At 35.3% G+C, this 22,507-nt stretch overlaps 3 protein-coding genes across 5 annotated transcripts; all 3 read right to left on the reverse strand.

Moving 5' to 3' along the window:
- Positions 1 to 2,359: 2,359 nt before the first annotated feature.
- Positions 2,360 to 4,808, reverse strand: LOC145059012 (NAD(P)-binding Rossmann-fold superfamily protein). Of its 2 annotated transcripts, none has more exons than XM_079006881.1 (12): positions 4,533 to 4,808; positions 4,292 to 4,432; positions 4,080 to 4,128; positions 3,964 to 3,981; positions 3,768 to 3,883; positions 3,574 to 3,687; positions 3,418 to 3,468; positions 3,223 to 3,311; positions 3,073 to 3,133; positions 2,898 to 2,975; positions 2,680 to 2,790; positions 2,360 to 2,582 (listed from the first exon to the last, which is right to left on the reverse strand). In XM_079006881.1, exons 1-12 carry the CDS (start codon positions 4,656 to 4,658, stop codon positions 2,457 to 2,459), a joined length of 1,080 nt encoding a protein of 359 aa, XP_078863007.1. In that variant the 5' UTR covers positions 4,659 to 4,808; the 3' UTR covers positions 2,360 to 2,456. The 2 variants fall into 2 exon arrangements, with proteins under 2 accessions (XP_078863007.1, XP_078863006.1); XM_079006880.1 differs by having other exon boundaries at positions 2,360 to 2,585; positions 4,533 to 4,800.
- Positions 4,809 to 9,560: 4,752 nt separating this feature from the next.
- On the reverse strand, positions 9,561 to 12,378 carry LOC145059151 (receptor-like protein EIX2). The gene has a single exon (XM_079007015.1). The coding sequence runs from the start codon at positions 12,327 to 12,329 to the stop codon at positions 9,762 to 9,764; it is 2,568 nt and encodes an 855-aa protein (XP_078863141.1). The 5' UTR covers positions 12,330 to 12,378; the 3' UTR covers positions 9,561 to 9,761.
- A 2,211-nt stretch (positions 12,379 to 14,589) lies between these two features.
- On the reverse strand, positions 14,590 to 21,716 carry LOC145059014 (uncharacterized). Of its 2 annotated transcripts, none has more exons than XM_079006883.1 (5): positions 21,049 to 21,716; positions 20,606 to 20,965; positions 20,359 to 20,537; positions 17,364 to 20,279; positions 14,590 to 17,277 (listed from the first exon to the last, which is right to left on the reverse strand). In XM_079006883.1, the coding sequence occupies exons 1-5, from the start codon at positions 21,335 to 21,337 to the stop codon at positions 14,719 to 14,721; spliced, it is 6,303 nt and encodes a 2,100-aa protein (XP_078863009.1). In that variant the 5' UTR covers positions 21,338 to 21,716; the 3' UTR covers positions 14,590 to 14,718. The 2 variants fall into 2 exon arrangements, with proteins under 2 accessions (XP_078863009.1, XP_078863008.1); XM_079006882.1 differs by having other exon boundaries at positions 20,606 to 20,968.
- Positions 21,717 to 22,507: the final 791 nt, after the last annotated feature.

The following is a 22,507-nucleotide window of genomic DNA, read 5'->3' on the forward strand; positions in this document are numbered from 1 at the left end:
ATTATGGGTTATATAAGTATTGTTTAAAGCTTATATAATAGTAATAATATCTAGACTATTAATTAGTCGTGGTTATCGTTAGACTAAACCCTAGTGGTATTGGTACTAGGTTTTATCGAAGCAAAATTGTTTTGAGGGTATGGAAGCGTTGTCCGAGTGCTAAGTCACCACCTTTCAGGTGAGTGCATAGTTACTTTCAACTTATACATAAATATGAAGTATTTTATATAAATTATGTGCTATGTGTGCATATTATCTGAATACTTGCTATCTATGCTGAATGAACGTTTTATACATGTTTTTCAATGATTTAAATTGTATATGTATTTTATATCTACAAAATATGTTGGGTAAAACATGGGTAGATGTAATAGTTGCTGTGTGAAAAAATAAAATAAAGAGAGGCCTCGTTATAGATGTTATTGATGATCCAGTCATCTAGCGGAGTATAGATGACGACCACGGACTATTCTAGACAGTCCAGTGGAACACTAGTAGGCTCGCAACCTGTAGGTGTTTATTTGAACTGTGTGCTCACCAGGTGTACTCCATCCCCCACATGGTTGCCTTAAGGACATTTATTGCTGAGGAATCCCCTTAGCAGTAGTGTCCATCCCGATGATAGTCCTTAGACTAGGTCCCTTGTGTTAGCTGTTTTAGGGACGTAAAGTGAGGATAACGGGAACGGGTAATCGGGTTTGTTTGGTTTGATAAAGCTAATAAACTTATTTATTGTGGGTTGAAAACCCTATGTGCTCACCAGGCTCCCAAGCCTGACCCACTCAGTTTATTGTATTATAGGTAGTGGCGCATGAGCATAAATGTGATGTCTTGGGATGAGAGATTAAGGGATTTTAGGCCTGTAAATACAGAATAATGTAGTAAGGCCTATGATGTATTGTTTATGCTTATGATTTGTATCAAACATGACATCCCGAGTCTTTTTAATGAAATACATTTCTATGGAAATGCTTTTGATAAATCTTTATCATATTTTGTTTTGGGACAAATTCCGCAACACTTTTATTTAAAATATTACTCTGATTTTTAAACAAAGCATAAACAAAATCGGTCTTTTCTGACCGTGAAAATGGGGATGTCACAAGACCCCTCCTAAGGTCCGAAAGGACGACTTATTGGGTCAAGAACATGCCATGCTCAAGAATCACCATATTTAGGACAAAACTTTAAGGAAGAAATGTCTAGATCTATAAGATGGAGTGATCAAGTTGTGAACTTTATACCTCTTGGAGGTTGCTAACAAGAAGATAATCTCAAATCCAAGATGCTTCCAAGCTCCAAGCTCTTCTCACCACCTTCTTTTTCTTCAAGAACACCACCAAAACACTCCAATGGGCTCAAAATGCACTCTTCTCACCTAGGGTTTGCTTGGGGTCGTTTTTCATAAAGGGAGACTGATGACGTAATGAGAAATGAGGCTATAATGGTGATTATATATGAACCAAACCCTAAAAATTAGGGTTTGCACTTTCTTCATGTATGCCCAACGTACTAGGGCATGCCTTAGTATAGTACGCCGAGCGTCTTTTTAAGTCAATTTCGATCATTGATTGAGTTTGACCGAGGTTGACCGAATTCCGAGTTGGCTTAACTTAACTCAATAAGAGGCCGAGTCCGAGTACTCACCAGAGTTGGCCAAGTTTTATAACACTGATTGTATATAGTCACAATGATATTGTTTCTTTTTTTTCTACTTAAAGATGTCTTCTTTCTGATTCTTGTTGTTTCCATCAACCAGATTTATAGTTACTACTTAATAAATTAAAGGTGATTATACAATCGATGTTTTAATCAATTTCAAGTTATAATACATGCCACACAAACAAGACATTACTAGTTCATTTTATTAGGATCTCTCGATCACGATTTTACAAAGTTTAAAAATCATATATAACATCTCAATCTTAACAACCTTCGGATAGAACCTCTCAAACGACAAACCCCAATTTAACAATTTTACACATAATTAAAATATATTTTTTTAATATAAAATGCCACATCACCAGTCGCATTTTGCAACCTGGGAAGTGACACGGAAACCAACTAACTCATCAGGCCAAATTAAAAATTGAGATAATGCAATGTCATTTACAAAAAAGAGATTAGCATCGCTTTTTCATGAAGGCTAATCCTCAATGGCTTTCATATAATATTCTCAGTTATTTTACCAGACAAATTGCATATAAGTTAAACTTGTTTTATCTAGCTCATAATTACAACTTTCGTTATATTAAATCTCATTACAAGTGTGTCATTTGTATTGAAGCAAAAAGTTTTCTTTTTATAATTAGAAAAAGATAACTCATTGTATTTTAATCTTCCAATAAGTACATTGCTATTATGAGTAAAACATAAATATGTTGCTATTAATAGATAATGGTATATATAAGTTAACATACTTACTTTACCATTTAAATAAATATTAAAAAAAATTGTTAAAACCTTTTGACTTTCACAAATGCTCCTTGCTTCATTCCAGATTCAATCATCGCATCAAGAACTGCAACATCTCGTGCACCTTCAACATACGAGTAGCGACCCTCACCTTTAATCTTACCACCCTTCTACACCACCATATCCAAACAAAACTTTATTTCATTTTACAAATTTGTTTTTTTTTTTTTTTTTTTTTTTTGAATTATTTAATAAATAAAATACCTCAAGGGTGTCTATTGAGATGTCACTTAGAAAAGATTTAAGCTCTTCAGTCACCCCACTAAATGGATAAAAATTGCTCTTTGTTTCCCCATTTCCACAAAACAATGTAGTCTGTCGAATAAGTGTAAAAATTATACTTTTGGAATATAAATTTAATTTATTTAAAATCAAGAAGTTGTATTAAAATGATTTTACATAAGATTTAATTACTAAATTACCACATAACCATGTCGCCCATTATTATTTCCTCGTTCAACTTGCACAGTTCCATTTAAGCCAACAACCCGCCACACAATCTATACAAAATATATATTCAAATACAATTTTTTATTTTATCAATTAATAGATTTAATTTAATTTAACCAAATTAATTAGCATATAAAAATTTGTAACCTTTGGTGATTTTGAGGATACCAACATTACAAAAACTCCCGAACACCCGTTTTCCAGTTGACTAGAGAAGAAAAAAAATGTTTTTTTTAGAATATAAAAAATTTCAAGAAAAATTGGAAATTGTAAGAAAATTATATTATTTATATTTACAATAAAGAGGAAATGGTATCTGGTGGAGGGAGAGTCATATCCACATGAGATGTCATAGCAGACACTGAAGCCACCTCACATCCAACAAGCTGTTTAAGTAGACATGAATATTGTTTTTTTTTTTTTAATTATAAAATGCCGAAATTCAATAAAAATAAAAGGAAATAAAATAAATAAAAAAAATTATTTAATTACCATTCTTAACCCTGCAATGTAATGTACACCCATATCCAGAATGAACCCTCCCTGCCACATATGTAGAGATAGAGAGTAAACAAACTGTTGAAACTTGACAATGAGTAAATGACCATTTTACCCTTCAGTTTTGAAGTTGCTACTTATTAGTCTTACAGTAAAATTGCGTCTCCATGAGCTTGTGAAATAAGGATTTGAACTGTTCATTGACCCTTCGATGATTACTTGGACACTCATCATATCTCCAATTTCAGACATCAACTTTTTGCTCTGCGAATTTTAAATTTTAATAATAATAAATTAGTTTTTAATAATATAGATGCAAACAGAATGAAGAATATGAGAAGTACCTCTACAAATGCAGGCTCAAATCGGTAATTTTCTGCAACAGCCCATATTTTTTGAGCAGATGGATTGGTGTAAAGAGAATTATAGCATGATAATGCAGTTTCCACCTCACTAATGGCTGCAATGGAAATCATGAAGCTCTTGAAGACTAATTACACAACAATAAGAGTCCAAATTTGGAAATAGGATCTCACTTACAAGCAGCAGCAGGTTTCTCTTCAGAGCCAGAATTCAAGAGAAGAATCATGTAAGGAAGCAAAAGAATGAGAGATGTCAGTTTCAAATTATTAAACTGATGTTCTTTAACGGATTACCTTGAAGAACATGCTTTCCTGCTTTCAGAAGCTTTAGCGACATGTCCACCTGTATTATATGGGGAAGAATTTCAGATGATTATGAGTTGCAATCTCAAATTCGCAAAGTTTGATGTCACTAAATACACATCTGTTTTTTCCATTCGATTGATGTGAATATCTGATATGTTCTGTATTCTCCAAAAACATACACAGATCATACAAAATTGAACCTGAATTTGGCCAGCAAGAGCAACAACAACGCCAACAACGTTTGAATCTCGAATAATTTCATCGAGACCATGGTCTCCCCATTTACACTCTACATTAGGAAATACCTTCCGAGCAATGTCAGCAGCTTCCATTGACGATTTCTACACAGTTTTTTAGATCATCATTATCGTTTATCAAACTAATCCACGATACAATCAGCTGTTACGCTTTATTCCATTGAAATAAGCTAGTAAGAATTACCTCGGAGCGGCTCCATATAGCTTTGAGAACGACGAGGTCCGAGATCTCAGCGAGCCTGGGTAGGTATTGAGATTTGACGAAGATTCCGGCACCTATAATGGCGATCTGAGGAGGCTCCTGAGCCATTATTGACTACGATTTCTACTGATACTGACTTCAAATTCAGATACTGAAGAATAATTTTGATTCTTGATTCGTGTAGGAATTAGGATGGAGATTTGAGAAGAAGATCGGCTGGTTAGTAGTTAAAATCCGGTTGGATTTTCAATAAATTGAGCCCAACATTCATCTTTCCAAGTGGGCCTAGACCTCAAAAAAGGTTCAATTACGTACACATGAAAATGGAGTTTGTTGCATTCATCAATTATTATTATTATTATTATTATTATATATATATCAAAAGTAAAGTACTTAGGAACACTATTTTTTTATTTTTGAAGTTTTAACATAGTAGTTATATATTTTGGCAGCTTAGCCCCTCTGATTGAGAACAGTAACAAAGTACAATGCTATTGGATGCATTTACCACCAAAACTTGGTAAATGCTACAAACAACATAGTTCTAACAAAGTGAGAGGAAGAAGATGAAAAATGAATAAGAGGAAATAGCTAACCTGCTGCTAAATCTGTGATCTCTGATATTTGATATGGAGGTGAAACGGGAAGAAGAATGAAGAATGGAGAATGGTTAATTTAGTTCACATAGAGGTATAAATGAATGACAAATAAAATCCATGATTTTTTTGATATTGGAGAGAGAAATAATCGATAATTTTGGAATGTTAAAAAGGTTTAATTGAATTAAAATAACTATCTGTAAATTATGTGCATTATAATGGTTTCTAATTGAATTTGAAAATTGTCTAGATGAACTTTAACATGGATATGATATGATATGGAAAATAGTAAGAGATATAATGACAGGTAAATATGCATAACTTTTAAAAAAATTAGAAATATTATTTTTCCTGATTTAGTGGGAATAATGACTGTTTCTAATATTAACTTGCAGAAAATCAAGAATAAGAATTATCTAATAGGACTGAACAGTCGGGTTTAACGGGTATGACGTTTAGGACATCCACAATGCATTGAACTCCACATAGTTCAATGGATTGACACATCATTTTTCTACATTCCATACAACTCAATCAATTTTTTCCTACAATGCATTGAACTCTACAAAGTTTAATAGAAAGTTACAAAAGTTAATTTATTGTATGTATTTAAGATTAAAAAAACTTTCATTTTTCCTATTGAAGAGTTCAATGTTCATCGAACTCTAAATCCATTGAATGCCAATGTAACATCTTACTATGATAGAATTTCATCGATTGAATGACAACTAGACTTGCTATCTCATTCAACCCTCCCATTAAACTCACAATTATGGATGCTCTTATATTATTAGCATAAAGGCATAATCAGAATTTCAGTTTGATAATGTAGGTAGGAGAAAAAGTTGGGGGAGGAGGGCTGAGGAGTTTGCCAGGTGACATTAGATGTACCCTCTCTCTCTCTCTCTCTCTCTATATATATATATATATATATATATATATATATATATATATATATATATATATATATATATATATGCAGAGAGAGAGAGAGAGATTGGGTAGTATTTTATTTTGAGAAATTAAATATCTTCCTACTTTTTGTTTATATTTTTCTTCATATATATTTAAGATGATGACAAGTATACAAATTTAACATCCCAATCAAATTTAAATTAAATTAAATGACACTTGTCACCATCTAAAATAGGTAAAAAGATAATATGTACAAAAAGTAGGAGGATATTTAATTTCTCTTTTATTTTTGTCATTTTTTAATTGTTGTAATAAAATGAAAATGACAACAAAATAAAATGGGTAACCCCGTCAATTTAGTTATTTTCAAACAAAATTGGATCAAAATCAAAATAAAATTCTTATTTTGGACTAAAGGTGCTAGCCTAAAACATTTTGGACCTAAGTAACAATTTTCAACTAACACAACCCCTATTTTTTGCAATTTTGATTTTAATTTAAGAAGCCATATGTTGTTGTCGATTGCAAACCAAAGTTATTAAGATCAGGATCATATGTAGGATCGTTTTCGGGTTTGCAAGATCAGAATCGTAAGATCGAGATCGGGATAAACATTTTGGACCTAAGTAACAATTTTCAACTAACACAACCACTATTTTTTGCAATTTTGATTTTAATTTAAGAAGCCATATGTTGTTGTCGATTGCAAACCAAAGTTATTAAGATCAGGATCATATGTAGGATCGTTTTCGGGTTTGCAAGATCAGAATCGTAAGATCGAGATCGGGATAAACATTTTGGACCTAAGTAACAATTTTCAACTAACACAACCACTATTTTTTGCAATTTTGATTTTAATTTAAGAAGCCATATGTTGTTGTCGATTGCAAACCAAAGTTATTAAGATCAGGATCATATGTAGGATCGTTTTTGGGTTTGCAAGATCAGAATCGTAAGATCGAGATCGTGATATTATGATCTCATTGAAATGTCAATCACTTTACAATTTACTGTTCCTAATAAGAACCGTCGATAAGAGTAAGAAGCATTATCAATCAGCTTACGGTTCAGAAGATAGGTATTGAATAAAGTTATTCTTGATTAAAATATGGGTAAGAAAACTAATTAAAATATGGGTAAGAAAACTGGGCCAATCAGTAAACGAGTAAGAAAATGAAAATTCGAGTTAAAAATTATCAATTTTCATAAAGTGGTAGGATCAGATTGAATCTCGATCCTGATCCTACAATCCGATGTGCGATCTTACATAAAAAGCAATCCTATTATGATCCGATGCGATTTTCATAGATATGATCTTAAGATCTTACGATCCTACGAACAGGATCGAGATCTTGACAAACTTGTTGCAAACATCATTTTTAATTTGTTGATTTTTTTTTATATTCTTTTAAACTTAGGGATTTTTTTTAATGCAAAGGCAAATGCCCTTAAGTCATTTTCCTACCTTTCACTTTTCCAGAAAACTCCAATTTGTGAATGACTTTCTTCACATCATTTTAGAGGGTGCATGGCTATGGATACAAAGGAAGTGGAATTAAGACAATGAATCAAAGTTGTATGACACCACCATGCCTCAAATACTATCTTTTAAGGTAAGAAAAATGACTTAAAAAACCAATGAAATTTTCAATAACTTAAAAGACCAGTAAAGTTTTCAACTCGTTAAAAATATCCCAATTATCTTTCTATCGTTCAAGAATTACCAATAAAATTGTCGTTTTGTTTAAAAAACCAAATTAAGTTACCGGTTTGTTCACTTGTAATTAAGAGGAACCGGTAGCTGTGGGTTAAAACCTTTTGTTAACCGGGAAATGGAAGTCAAGCAAAATAAAAGATGACTTGGCTTTGTTTTGTTGATTACGTGGAATTAAAAACACCCACCCTCACTAAATTACCTGGCGATCTAGGGTTTTTACTCACAGGAGGTAAAATCGATTTCTACACAAAGGGAAATCGACGAGTGCAGCAAGCATGTCAACAGATGGTGACTACCTCACCATTGATGTCTACCACCAAGCTGTATTTTGTTCTAATACCTTCGTTTACTTCCATCCTGAGAAAGTATCTGTTACAAATCTAGACGTATGTAACATAAATTTCAAGGTCTTGAAGACCTACCTCCAAAAATTGATCAATAATAGATGTTAGGATGTGTATTACTATCGTAAAAATCGATCCCTCGAGGATGGGTTGAGGGAGCTCAAAGATGAAGAAGCTGTTGATAAGTTAAAAAAACATCTTATTCACGATCCATTTTGCCCCTGTTGTTCAAACTATGTAAAAGTAGACCATTTTGCCCCTGCTATTAAACCTGTTCTTAAAACTGTGTAAAATTGGACCATTTTCCCCTGCAATTATTTTATCAGTGGGGACATCTGTTTTGGTTAATGGTTAACTAGTCGCATAAACATCCGTTGTGTTGTTCATTAAACTGTAAAAGGAAGTTGTGTGGCCTTTGCTTTCTACTAGAAAACCTTAAAAAAAACAAGCTGTGAGACTTCAAAATACGCGAGGGGAACCCACAACCACAAGGGTAAGAATCCTCAAAAACCTTATTTTTCTTCCAAATATTGAATCTTGAGCTTGAAGCCATCACAGACCAAAAGAACCAAAAGAAGAAGAAGAAGATGAACTAATAGAAGAAACGCAGGAGAAGAACAAATGGCCTTCCTATCAAGCATGCTTCCTATTCATTTTAGCCCTAATCCTATTTTAAATAAAGATGCCATGTCATCCACGTCCATGTCATCAATTGTTTTGCCAACTCGTCAACTTTTAATCGAACTCCTACTTCACCCACAAGAACCGGTTACCACTCGGTGTTATTTGAACAAAAGACAATCTTTGTTGGTGTTTCTTGTACGATGCCGTACTTGGTTGTTATTTCTTGAACGAACAAAAGATAATTGGGTATTTTGAACGATTTGTAAACTTCATTGGACTTTTAAGTCATTATCCCTTTAAGGTAACATTATGAAAGGATTATGTTGGTTAATTCTACTTATATATATATATATATATATATATATATATATATATATATATATATATATATATATATATATATATCCAGCCAGGAAGCAAAATCTAGCATTTTGACCTAAATTGGCTAAACTTGGGGAAATCTCCAGATTGATGAGAAATTTATACATGATTAAAATTACTAACAGTTTATGCTATAATTCGGAAGCTGATATTAATCAATAATCAAAAAGGTGTATCTTATGTACGTACAAAGGGCAGTTCAAATGACGTTGGTTCATCTACGTTAGTTCCAGGTGCGATGAAGTTACAAATATAATCATTGTAGTATAGAGTATATATTATTGTATGATTGTATCATCTCTTAAGTAACACTCTACAAATAATCTATATTTAGAATTGTTCTAGAAACATAGTCCATCAAATTTACAGCAATAACTACATTTTCATCTTATGCTTACATGCTACAAAAGTATGAAATTTTCATGATGTCTTATTTCACACAAGGCGAGAAATGGCCACCCATGGTGTTGGTGGCAATTTTACTGATATTGGGGACTTAAAAACCCCTTTCAAATTACATTACCATACATCTAGCCCTAAATAAGAACAATAATAAAAGGTCTGTTCAAGATAATTAAGATACATGCTAGAAAATAAGTCAAAGAAAAATTAGAGGAGGAACTGTGTATGTCTAACTAACCCTTTGCAAATTTACAATGAACACCACCACCTTCACATAAACCCAATCGCTGAATCCATCATAAAAGTGAAAAAAAACATGTCCTTCTCGACGATTGAGAAGTAAAGCCCCACATGCTATCCAAAATCCAGTGACAAAACCAGTTCCCCCACTAATATAAAACCATCCCCAAACTTCATCTATGTCTTCCCCATCACCACTGCTTTTACCATTGACTGATGTTGCTTCTGATTCTTCATCTCCTGGACATTTTTTGGAAAGGGGAGGTCCACAGAGTCGTCTGTTGCCATTGTATCTTGAAGGTTCAAAGGACTGGAGTTGGGTGCTTGTTGGGATTCTCCCTGACAAGTTGTTAAATGACACGTCTAGGTCATTCAATAAACACATTTCAGACATGCTTGATGGCATCTCTCCTGACAAGTTGTTTCTAGATAAATCCAAAGTTTCAAGTTGTTTCATCTGGCCAATTGTCAGTGGAATCTCTCCAAGCAGAGAGTTCTTTGATAAGTTTAATGAAATCAGTTCATAAAGATTGGTCATCTCATATGGGATTTGACCTGTTAAATTGTTGCTCGACAGGTCAATGCTCCTCAACAATCCCAGATTTCTGAAGAATTCACGTTCATCTCCTTGCCACTCGATCATTGCTTGGTCAACATATTCATTTAGAACAACATGATTGCTTGTCTCCATGAAATGCAAATTTTGAGGGTATCCTCTTTGAACCATGCTTGTAAGATTACTCAAACATGAGGGGATGGTTCCATTGAGATGGTTGTTTGACATGTCTAGAATTTGAAGATTTGCTAAGTCACATAACTGTAATGGAATTGTTCCAAAGAAGCTGTTTGATCTTAGGATAAGAACATACAACCTTGATAACTTTTCCCCAATCCAGACAGGCACATTACCAGAAAACTTGTTGGCCCCCAAATTCATTAAGTTTAAACTCGTGCAATTCTTCAAGGATAATGGCAATTCTCCAGAGAAGTTGTTCTTGTATAAATCCAGCACCTCAAGTTCTCTCAAATATCCAATTGAGGGAGGAAGCCTTCCAGATAGATTGTTGTCTTCTAGTTTAAGAACTACTAGTCGTTTAAAATGCCACAAACAGTTTGGAAGTGGTCCACTTAGGAAGTTATCAGAGAGGTCAAGAAATTGTAACAACCCATCGACAATTTGGCATATAAATGAGATTCCTCCAGAGAATTTATTTCTGGAAAGATCTAACGATGCTACAGTGGAAGAAACATTTGATATTGGACCATAAAAGTTATTGGAACTCAGATCTATTACTGAATTGCTGTCAAAATGTGATGATAAATCTGGTGCATTCCCGCTGATGTTGTTGGAAGAGAGATTCAGATATGTTAATTGAGAAGGCCACATGGACCACAAATCCATGGGAATGGTGTCTGAAATTCTATTATTGGAAATATCAAGATAGTTAAGATTTGAAAGTGTTTGGATCTCATCTGATAGTCTCCCTGTAAATTGGTTATGAGAAGCATCCAACATTTTTAAAGTAAGCGATGTGCATCCTGACAAGTTGTTGAGAAAAACAGGAAACTCGACCACTGCAGAGTTGTTATTCAGATTTAAAGAGGTCAAACTACAGAGGTTACCAAAATATTTGGGTATCCCATCTAACATGTTGCTAGAGAGATCAAGATCATGAAGCTTATTGCTAGTCAATGGGAACAACCAACGATACATGGATGAGGTGAGATTGTTGTTTTGGAGAGAAAGGGATTGAATAGATGAAGAAGAAGAGTTGAGAAATGAAGAAGAATACGGATACATGACCTGTGAGAGCTCACATCCAGATAAACTTAACCATGATAGTTTCCGGAGACACAAAATAACATCTACCCAATGGTTTTGTTTGGCTAGGGAAATCCCATCCATCCAAAGTTCCTCCAACTGAGAGAGACGAGACAACCACTCTGGGTTTTCAACTCTACATCTTCCAACATTTGAAAGGTAAAGCCATTGCAAGTTGGTGAGGTTTCCAAACTCTGGAGGAATGGTTCCATAAAGAGAGTTATATGAAAGGTCAAGGTGCCTTAATTCGGTCAAGGAACCAATTGATCCGGGAATGATTCCATTAAAATCATTATCGCTAAGATCAAGGTACCTTAACTGAGTCAAGGAACCAATGAAGGTGGGAATGGTTCCATTAAAAGAATTGGCGAAAAGATCAAGATGATTCAAGTAGCTTAAGTTAACCAATGAATGGCTAATCTCACCTTCAAGGAAACATAAGCTAATATTAAGCCCTGTGACATGACCTGTTTTGTTGTTGTTACACATGACTCCTTTCCACCGGCAACAATCATTTTCTTCAGCTCTCCACGTATAGAGACAACCGATGGGATCTTGCAGGCTAGCTTTAAAATGAAGGAGAGCGTGTCTCTCCTTATCCAAACACTTTTTCATAACACCATTACCATCTCCTCCTCCTCCTCCTCTTCCCACTGCAACCAATTGGTTGGTGGCAGTTGTAGTCACAAGGATTAGCACGACAAGTAAGAAAAGTATATGAACACACTGATTCATATTGTGAATACAAATCTTGCTGATTTTTGGATTGTATTAATGCTTATATATATATATATATATATATATATATATATATATATATATATATATATATATATATATATATATGAACTACCCAATGATGGTTTATATAGCTTCGACTATGAAGATGAAGGATTCAATTGAATGGCCACGAATAGGGATGAGCATAGGCGGGTACCCTCCTCATTTAGCTAGAACCGGAACCGGAACCGGCGGTTCCTAGAAAGTTAGAACCGGAACCGGAATCGGAACCGCTCTAGGCGGTTCTTAAAATTTTGGAACCAGTCCCGGAACCGGCGGTTCCGGTTCCGGGAGCGGGTAACCCGGTTACATTAACTTCGTTAACTTTTGTCGATAAAACAGCAACTTAGTTCGATCAAAACCGCAACTTAGTTCGATCCAAATCGTATCAATTCGGACCAAAGAGGGCCAGAATCGGACCAATATATTGTAAATCGGTTTAAGTAACACATATTTATATATATATATATATATATATATATATATATATATATATATATATATATATATATATATAAAAACCGGTTTCGGCGGGTACCCAACAGGTAGCGGTTCTGAAAAAATGAGAATTGGATCCGGAACCGGAACCGCTTAAGGCAGTTCAAGTTCCAAAACCGGCAGTTCCGAGGCGGTTCCGGTTCCAAAAACGGGTACCCGGTTCTTATGCTCATCCCTAGCCACGAATTGGTGGTCCATCTGTGTAGAGCATAGAATACTTCACTTCCATGGAAATTGAACCAAGCTATAAGACATAATGATGAAAATTTGAAATAAAGTGTCCCAAATTATACGTTCAAAGACTTTTATGAGTCTTGGCAATTTGTATTTATTATATATGTTTGTCCATTTGTGAGATTTTTTTGGTCCTCAAGTCGTGTGATATAAACCTAAAAAAAACAAACTAATGGAATCAGATACACTAACCATGTGATAAGATATTAACTGAGACTAAGAATTTAATCACAATGAAATTGACTTTCTTTCTTAGATTAATTAAACTGTCAACTTGTTTGCTTCTTTTACTTTGTTGTTAAAAATAAATATTTTGATTAAAAGCGTCACACTTCAGAATTCTTTTTACCCATAACAGTAAAGGTTTATTTATTTATTTTTCCATTAAGTGCTGAATGAACACCAAAACTATTTAAAGAACCCACATGGGGCAATTTGCTTCCTACAAGGGCAAAGTAGTCATTAAAAAACGGTAACATTCTGATAGTTAGATTTAACCGTTCAAGAACCAAATGTGTAATAAAATGAAACCACAATGATTGCCATCTACCGAAATGCAAACTAGGACTAAAGTTAAGAATTTTTGCAAAATATACGGACCATTTCTATAATTTACTTATCAAGTAATGTATGTATAAAATGATGTTGTCTCCAAAGTGCTAAATGAACCGTAAATGTTTTTTCTTTAACATAATGAAAGTCGAATAAGTGTCCATATTATGCTGTTATCCAAAATTGATATTAAATAAAAAAAAAATTATTGTTTTTTAATAACTGTTGTAAAATGAAACTACGATTCACTATTATACGACTAAATATATGTTGGTCAAAAACAGCCATAAATATATGGTCTTTGAAGGAGTTGTGATGTGAAATAATGAGCATACTTTGTCAAGGATGTTGTAGAAGAACCTTCGTATCTCTGTTTTAGAAAGTATCAATGAACATAAACCCACCATTCAACGACATAAACATATCTAGTGTATGATATCAATTAAAGAACTATTAATGGAAACATAAACCCACCAACAGAAAAAAAATCAGAATCAAACTAAAAAAATCAAAAGAAACAACATTCAACAGAAAATAATAGATATCAAGGTAACAGAGGTTCAAGAGAACACGAAACATTTCATTTTCTAAAATAAGTTTCTATTTAACAAAATTAGTATGTTTTATGCCTTCAGGTTTACATTTCATTTCTTAAATACCTACACATTTTTTCAAATATTTTTTTGTCTTCACAAATTTAACTTTTTAGTTTTTTTAATATTCGTTTTTATGTATACAAAGGTCCAGGAAAATCAAGTTATTTAACATCAACCCCAAAATAGGAACAAAGCGACAACTACAAATAAAATTGTAATAAGAGAATATGCTATTTATATTTATATTATATTATTTAACATTTAACGCGGTCTAATAGTTAAATTATCCACTTATATCAAGTAATGTAGTAAGATCGACACAAAAAAAGGTATACTCCAGACAATCGAGAAAAATAAATTATAAAATAACACAACAGAAACTGACCTTATAACACAATATACAATACACATCACAAATAAGAAACATCATAAAAAACAACAATCATATTCATATCATACCATTTTTACTTAACAATCTCTCCTTTCATAGCAACCGAAAGAGCAGCAAGATTTCCGTCTTTTTCCACAATCACTCCCGGCATAACCACACTTCGACTCCCCACAAAACCACCTTCTTTAACCTTAATCTTCCCAAATTTCACTTCACCCCCTTCACCTTCATATATATGTCCAAACAACAAACTTTCTCTCCCCACAGATCCATACCTTTGGATACTCACCATCTCAGGGTTCAACACAGCACCCATCCCATCCACATAAACCCCTTCATCCCAAGCCACGTCAGACCCCATCAACTTCATCCATATCCCAAACATAAACGAACCACTTGTCATTTCCATGAAATACTCCCCAACCAATGTCCTTATCGCCTGCCATACTGTGTCCATATACACTCCTTCACTCCATATCATTACACTTTCCCCTTCTTTCTTCTTCCCCACAACAAACCACTTCATTACAACACACATTAATCCAGATAAAACCCCGGAAATCACCCACAAAAACGGTAGCATCCAATGTAATTGTTGACCGTTTTTCCCTTTCAAGAAAAAAGTTATATTAAGCGGAGTGAAAATGATCAACCCCATTAGAAAGTAGGGGATGAAAACTTGAAGTATGGGTTGACCGGTCAACATCCATAAGTTCTTGTACCATGGTCTTGTGAGTGTCACTTTTTCAACTTCTTTTTTTACCATCACATTTCCCATTGGACAACCAGTGAGATCGACTTTTACATCAGATTGATCCAAGAAGTTTCTCCAAGCTTCCGGAAGCGGCTTGTTGTTGCGTAAATGTTGGCAGATTGAGTAAACAACCGATCTTCCATGATCCATGGAAGCACTCTGGGAGCATGACGTGGCACGGATAACATCAACTTCATGGCATCTTAGAAACGGATTAAACTCCAACTTTTCAGATTCTTCTTTCGAGAGTGTTTCATCGATAGTTATCTCTCCGATTTTCACGTAAGGATATTCCCTTTCGTCCCATGGCTTTGTACAATCAAGCGCAACCTCATGTCCATTTTCGTCATTTGGCACTTCACGGACTTGAAACTGAAGAACATACCGGACTTTTTTAGAATTCACTCGACCAATAAAATCATCTTCTAGAAAAAGAAGCGGACGTTTGTCATTTTCGTCCCTCGGGATTGCACCGGTTTCAGGAGGAAGTATACCCGTGGGGTCCACTTTCCCGGAATCTTCATTTATTGTTTCATCGAAAGGTCTTAACTTAAACTTCACATACATTTCCTTTCCATCTTTGAACCTAAACAACCTACAAATATTGGAATAGTAATGGAGGTCGGCATAGGAATCAGCTTTTCTAATGGAATCCCACATTGCATCCCTTACATGAGGAGCATGTTTCACATGCTCTTCACGTGCCTGGGCCCCACACACCAACCATGAAGCAAAGTCACCAATGGTACGCGCGTGAAACGCTTTACCAGTCTTCAATGTCAAATCAAGAAGTGGAGAGTTTTCAGTATTTGAAAGTATTCTTATGGCTGCACCACGTGGATCAAGTCTGGCATCGTCATCTGAACTTAAGCAATTGCTATGCCGAAGAACAACGGAATAGCACATTCCAGGGGAGAAAATTTTGTGGTCTGGGAATCCAGGGATATTTTCATAAATCTTTAAAGTTCCTTTTCCACACGCACCAATTCGATGGAAGTATCTTGCTTTTACTTTAAGGGTGACAGCAGCAAAGTTTGCAGCAAGGTTTCCAAGGACTTTTTTGTACTTTTGGTCCATTTCTTTGATTCTGTCATCTAAAACATGAGTCATGTTTTTAACCATGATCGGAGTTTGAGATCCAACAAAAACACCACCTGTTTTGAGGACTGAATTCATGGGAGCAATTGAAAGGGCACCAAGAATGACATTGGGCTCGATAACAGCGCCAGGTAGGACAACACCTTGGGATCCGATTACTGAGTTCTCTTGTATCTTCACATGTCCATATACATACCCTTTTGAGGTGTAAACCCCCGCGACAATCCGACTAAAATCGCCTAAATGGACGCCATCACCAATTGACACAAACTCCGGAATTGGAATCGGGTTGATTGCTCTTATAGAACAATGATGACCGATCTTTGCTCCTAAGAGACGAAGGTAAACAGAGAATGCTTCTGCTCCAGAAAGGAATTTTGCAAACTTTAAATGGCAGGAAGTGGATAAACGATTGCAAAACCACATGATGAAATGGTTTTTATGTTTTGCTTTTGAAAGGATATGAAGAAAAATGGAAGTAAGGAAAGTGAGGATGATGCCATGAGAGAGGTATGCTATTGCAATGGTGAAGGCAAAAGATAATGGGTTTGAAGGAATGTCTTTAAAGATGATGGCATATGCAAGAACATTGAAAGGAAGCCAATGAACAGATGCACATAAGCAAAGAAAGCTGAAGTGTTGCAAAGATTGAGGCTTTTGAAGTACCCAAAGGTAGATTATGTAACAAATGGCTGCAGATAGAGAGCTTACAAAACCAACCATGTAAATCCCAAGAATGTGGTAAAAAGGCTCATGTTTAACCTCTTGTAAGTTAATACCCTGCAATCGAGGTTCAGAAGTAAAAGTTATTATTGTCAATTTAAAAACAAATCAAGAAAAGAGATTAGTACATTAGTAAAACATACCATTTCAAGTTTAGGAATCTTGGAAACCTTAAATTCACGTTGACCACCTTTGACCGTTTGCAAGGCACGAATCTCAATCCCATCTTCTACAATGCTGCCTTTTTGAATTACAGCATAAGGACTAACACATGAGTTTTCCCCAATTCTGATTGGTCGAAAACTCACAACACCATTTTTGACTTCATGGCCTTGAATCAAAGCTCCTTCTGCAATCACTGCTCCATCTCCAATCGTGACTAAATACGGGTCCGTGATATCAATGGTGTCAAGCATCACGGAGGATCCAATCTTTGCTCCAAGCATCTCAAACCATAGCCTCACATACACTGTACCCTTTAAATACACCGCCATATTTCTAGATGCAATGTCTTGGACTTTGTATAATGTCCACCATTTCACAAAGTCAATTGACCACATGGATGTGTCAGGGGTAAGACCGTAATTAGGTTGAAGAAATGAGTTCCCAAATAGGGAGATGGTAACACATGAGGTAGACATGTAAAACATCCAAACAAGAGGGGCACATGCTAAGGAGAATAAGTAACCGAATTGGGTTTCATGGATTAGAGAGATGAAAGCAGAAACCGAAAGATAGATTGGGATTGTTAACAAGAACAAGATGTATACAAGACCAAAAAGATGGGAAACCCAAATACCAAACTTATGAATTGAAGAAGGTTTGATTGATGGTTTAACAGAACGTGTCTTGTACTCAAGGAGATTTGATTCAGGATGTGCTGACTCAGCACAAGATTTCCTTACAAGATCTTCCGCGAAATCTGCCAGGTCATCAATACAGGTGGCTGTGAAAATGTCGATTGCACCCACGGGAATCCCGAGAAAAGAAGAAAGCTTTTGAGCTGCTCTAACAACTCCAATAGAATCAATCCCATAACTTACAAGACTTTCTGTTTCCGATATGTTTCCAGTTTGAATTCCTGTTTGATCTGAAAGAAGTTTCTTCAAAAAGTTAACAATTTCTTTCTTAGATATAACAGAGACATCTTCTTTAATCACTTTCGGGGTATTTGATTGAATAAGAGATTGTTTCTGTGTGTATACTTTGATTACTTGCAACTTCCCGTCAGTGAACTGTTTTAAACATTCAAACCTTTTAATCTTCCCTGATGTTGTTTTACAAATGCTTCTTTCTTTAATAAACACAATTGAAGCAATTGTAATCCCATGCTCTTCTGCCACATGGGTTTGAATACGTTCCATTATTTCTTCATTGGGAACCGAATTCCCTCGAACCTCTGAAATTACAACTAACCCCATGTCTGAATTTTCAGGTGTCATTACCCCTTTACCTGATAATATCTCTTCAGGAACACCTACAACAGCACAACAACCAGGTCGTATAAACTCAGATGAGGACTCAACCGTCTTTTCAATATCTGAAGAGTATATATTCCTTCCAGAAACAATAATCATATCCTTTATCCTCCCTGTGATAAATAACTTCCCATCAATAATCCTTCCCAAATCGCCACTCCGAATGTACAATTTCCCAAAATGCCCTTCAAGTTGGTTGCCAAAAGTTTTCTGACTCAACTCCTCCATCGCCCAATACCCAACACCCGCACTTAAACTACTCACCCAAATCTCCCCTTCTTTCCCGTTTTCTTTATGTTCTTCACCTGTCTCAGGGTCAACTATTCTAATATCCACGTCAGCATCATTTGAATTCACAAACCCACAACAAATCCTTCCTTGCCAATCTTGAAAAATCGGTTCCCCATTTCCAAACGCGCAACTAATGTAAACCGAATTCTCAGCCATTCCATAACCAGGAGCCATCGCCTCTTGAGAGAGCCCAAACCCCTGAGTCAACTCGATAAACCGTTTTAGGGTTTTGGATCTCACAGGTTCAGCAGCCACCATGAGAAAAACCATGGAAGAAAGATCGAGTTTCATGATCTTTTCCTTCGTGGACACCAATCTTCTTATCAAAAGCTCAAAAGCAAAATTCGGTCCAGCACTATGAGTAGCACGAAACTTACTCATGGTGTGGAGCCATAACATCGGGTTTTTGACGAAAGTTAATGGAGAAAAGAGTACACCTGTTCCACCACTAACCATTGAAGTAAGAAACCCACCAATGAGCCCCATGTCATGATACTGAGGTAACCAACTTACAAGAATTGTATTTGATGTACTTTTGTATACCTTACGCATCAACTTCACGTTATGAACAAGTCCCCCATGTGTAATCATGACCCCTTTCGCATCGCCAGTTGACCCAGATGTGAATTGAAGAAAGCACAAATCTTTTGGAAGAATCTTATTTTCTTTCACTAGTATATCATCATAGTTGATGTCATCACCACCTTTAAAGTTCTTGATCCAAGAATCAGTATGCAACCATGGGAGATTAGGCCAGGAGGGTAAGTTCTTTGTTTTCCTTGTTAACATAATCTTGTTTTTTGCAGAATTTGCTTTGACAAACACATGGTAGCTGAAAGTTGATAAGATTGCAACTGCTTTTGTTTTTTTGGCAATGTTTTCAATATGAAGAAGTGATTGGCCTCCTGTTTGTGATGGGTCAGGAGGAATGGCGGGAACTGGTATAACTCTTGCTCTCAAGCAACCAAAAAAGGCATCAATGAATTCTAAGCCAGGTATGTACACTATAAGAACTCTATCTCCAGGTTTGATATTTGGCTTAGTGTTTGTTAAAAGCTTGTGAGCAATATGGGAAGCATTAGCATTTAGCTCTTTGTATGTTCTTCGAGCTATTGTTTCTCCTTTATCATTTATCCAAATGTAAAGTGTCTTATTTGTAATGCGTTCGTGGTTCCCCCAGTGTCTTAGATAACCATCGATAGATGTGATATCTGGAAAGTTTACACCTGGTTCTTCATCTAGTTGTTTGGCAATCCAAGAATGATTATCTGATTTCATAGCGAACAATCTCTGCAAGATATTGGATTTTATTAGTTAAAAAGTTTTTGATTTTGGAGCTGTTTAGTGGTTAATATCTTGAATTTTGTACCTTAATGTATGGGAATTTGGGCTCTGGATTGTCAGTGGCAAAATGCTTTATAACTAGAGAAAGAGCATATGATGAATTTCTTTCTGTTAGCTCAAATGCCATTAGCCCTCCGACATAGAAAGTGTTGTTTTGACCTTGGAGTTGGTGTTCCAGTTTCTCATAAAACCCATCCTTCATTTCTGCATTTGATTCAACAACTTTGGGAAGTTTTTCCAGGAAGTATAAAATGGAAACCAAGATAACCTACCTTGACTGTTGACATGAGGGAAGTACTTGAATCTTCTTTGTAAAATTACTTTCTCCACCTTGCCCCCGATACTTGTGGCTGCATCAATTGCAAATTGAATGACATTTTGGCCCACAATATTAGTTGAATTACCATAGGACCAAAACAGGAATATATTGGTGTCTGGGTAGAATCTTTGCATCGCAACAGGATTGCCTATTGTTTTTGGATCATCCATGAACTCCTGGAAGTAATAAAACCCAGCTGGAATATGCTCCAATCCATCTATCTTCAATACAGTGGTATAGTAATCGATAGTCTCCACTTTACCAAATAATTCTTTCTCAAAGTCACTTAAATCCATAACCTCATTTACAGTTTCTTCTGAACCAAACAACAAAATGATTAATCAAAGAAACCCTGGTTAATTAGAACTAGTACAAATTGACAATTGACAAACCTACCTGTTGTTTTTGAAGGCGATCTATAGGTTTTTCCATTTTGTAAAGGGAACGAACCAGAGACGATGAGTTTATCGAATTCCATATGTTGTGTTTCACCATTGACGATTTTGGCTTCGATTTCAATGGTGTTACCTTTGCGATTGACTGATAATACTTGCGTATTACAATGAATTTGTACGGGAAGCTTTTTACTTATCTTATCCCAAACGCTCGTATACCCACCTTTAAATCGCCTGATCTTTCCCGCCATTGAAGTCCTTGTGAACTCGTGAACATAAGCATAGGGCATATCCTGCACAAATCCGTAACCAGAAGCCGTGAATCCATAGGCAACAGATTTAGGAACTGATATAAGTCCGTTAGATTTGAGAAACAAAGGAGTTGGTTCTGAAGCAATATCGCTGACTGCGTGCACTCCTATTCGGCCTGTGGCGTTGGTTTCATCCTGAAGTTTTAAGGTTAGGGATATGATGGAGATGTAATCGTCTACGACTTTTGTGTCGCCGTATTTTCCGGTGGTGTCGATGACGGCAAATTTATGAGTGTCTAATTCCTCTGTTTCAGCTCCGATTTCTTTGGCGAGGTGGAAGATGGTTGGAGCACTATTTGCAGCTAGAACTTGACCTCCCAAATCGTATATCTTCCCTGTTCAAATGGTTTAATAAATTGTTTAGTTTGAAATGATGTATATACATACAAATACAAGTTACAACCAATTTGCTTGAAAATATTTTACAAAGTAAAACTAGACATCATAATACAATCTTGTGAGAATTTTAAAAAGCTAATACACATATCACCCCTATAATTTACTCTAAAATAATAAAATGGTCCGACTGATATACGGGGTATATGACAGCATAACGCCCTATCGTTAATCCATTGCCTAATCTGAATTTGTTGGAAATAAACAATTTGTTTTATCCTAGTCTATTAATATAATTAGTCACAGTCTACTAAATGTCAAATTTTATTATAGTATTTAATGTTATACTTGTGGTTATTTTTACTTTTTTTGCGAAGACTTTCATTTTCAAAATCAACAGAAGACCCTAACAAATTATAAGATATAAAGGGTGAAAATAGATTTAAGAGGTGTACCCACATAATTAATATAAAGCCTATTGTTCTATAGGAAAAAAAAAAACATTGGCTTGTTGATAGCTTTAACTAATTAGAAATAAAAGTTGATGCGTGTATATATGAAAAGTCGTTTTGTTTAGAATTTGGAAGCATGCACTTTCCTAAGAACATGCCAATTCCCTAAGCTTATTAGTAATTCATTCTCAAAAGTTGTTTATTTTAGGTCTGACAATTGGGTTGGGTTCAGATTGACGGGTTGACAGGTCAGAAAATATAAATTCAACTCAACCCATGTAATATATGGGTTGACAGGTTGGTGGGTCACGGGTTGGTAGGTTGGAAAACTCAACCCAACCCAACCCATATAATCCGTTTA

This window comes from Lactuca serriola, chromosome 6, assembly GCF_051521515.1.
Source record: "Lactuca serriola cultivar US96UC23 chromosome 6, Lser_US96UC23_V15, whole genome shotgun sequence".
NCBI classification, from domain to species: domain Eukaryota; kingdom Viridiplantae; phylum Streptophyta; class Magnoliopsida; order Asterales; family Asteraceae; genus Lactuca; species Lactuca serriola.

What these genes read in the sequence shown, in the direction of transcription:
- LOC145059012 (XM_079006880.1), bottom strand. Translation starts at nt 4,658, where the DNA reads ATGGCTCAGGAGCCTCCTCAGATCGCCATTATAGGTGCCGGAATCTTC. An exon ending in GATACCATTTCCTCTTTATT is followed by an intron (nt 3,134 to 3,222) that starts GTAAATATAAAT and finishes TTTCTTCTCTAG; the next exon opens with TCAACTGGAAAACGGGTGTT. An exon ending in TATCCTCAAAATCACCAAAG is followed by an intron (nt 2,976 to 3,072) that starts GTTACAAATTTT and finishes TATTTTGTATAG; the next exon opens with ATTGTGTGGCGGGTTGTTGG.
- LOC145059151 (XM_079007015.1), bottom strand. Translation starts at nt 12,329, where the DNA reads ATGAATCAGTGTGTTCATATACTTTTCTTACTTGTCGTGCTAATCCTT.
- LOC145059014 (XM_079006882.1), bottom strand. Translation starts at nt 21,337, where the DNA reads ATGCCCTATGCTTATGTTCACGAGTTCACAAGGACTTCAATGGCGGGA. An exon ending in CCCTCATGTCAACAGTCAAG is followed by an intron (nt 20,538 to 20,605) that starts GTAGGTTATCTT and finishes AATCAAATGCAG; the next exon opens with AAATGAAGGATGGGTTTTAT. An exon ending in AGATTCCTAAACTTGAAATG is followed by an intron (nt 17,278 to 17,363) that starts GTATGTTTTACT and finishes CCTCGATTGCAG; the next exon opens with GGTATTAACTTACAAGAGGT.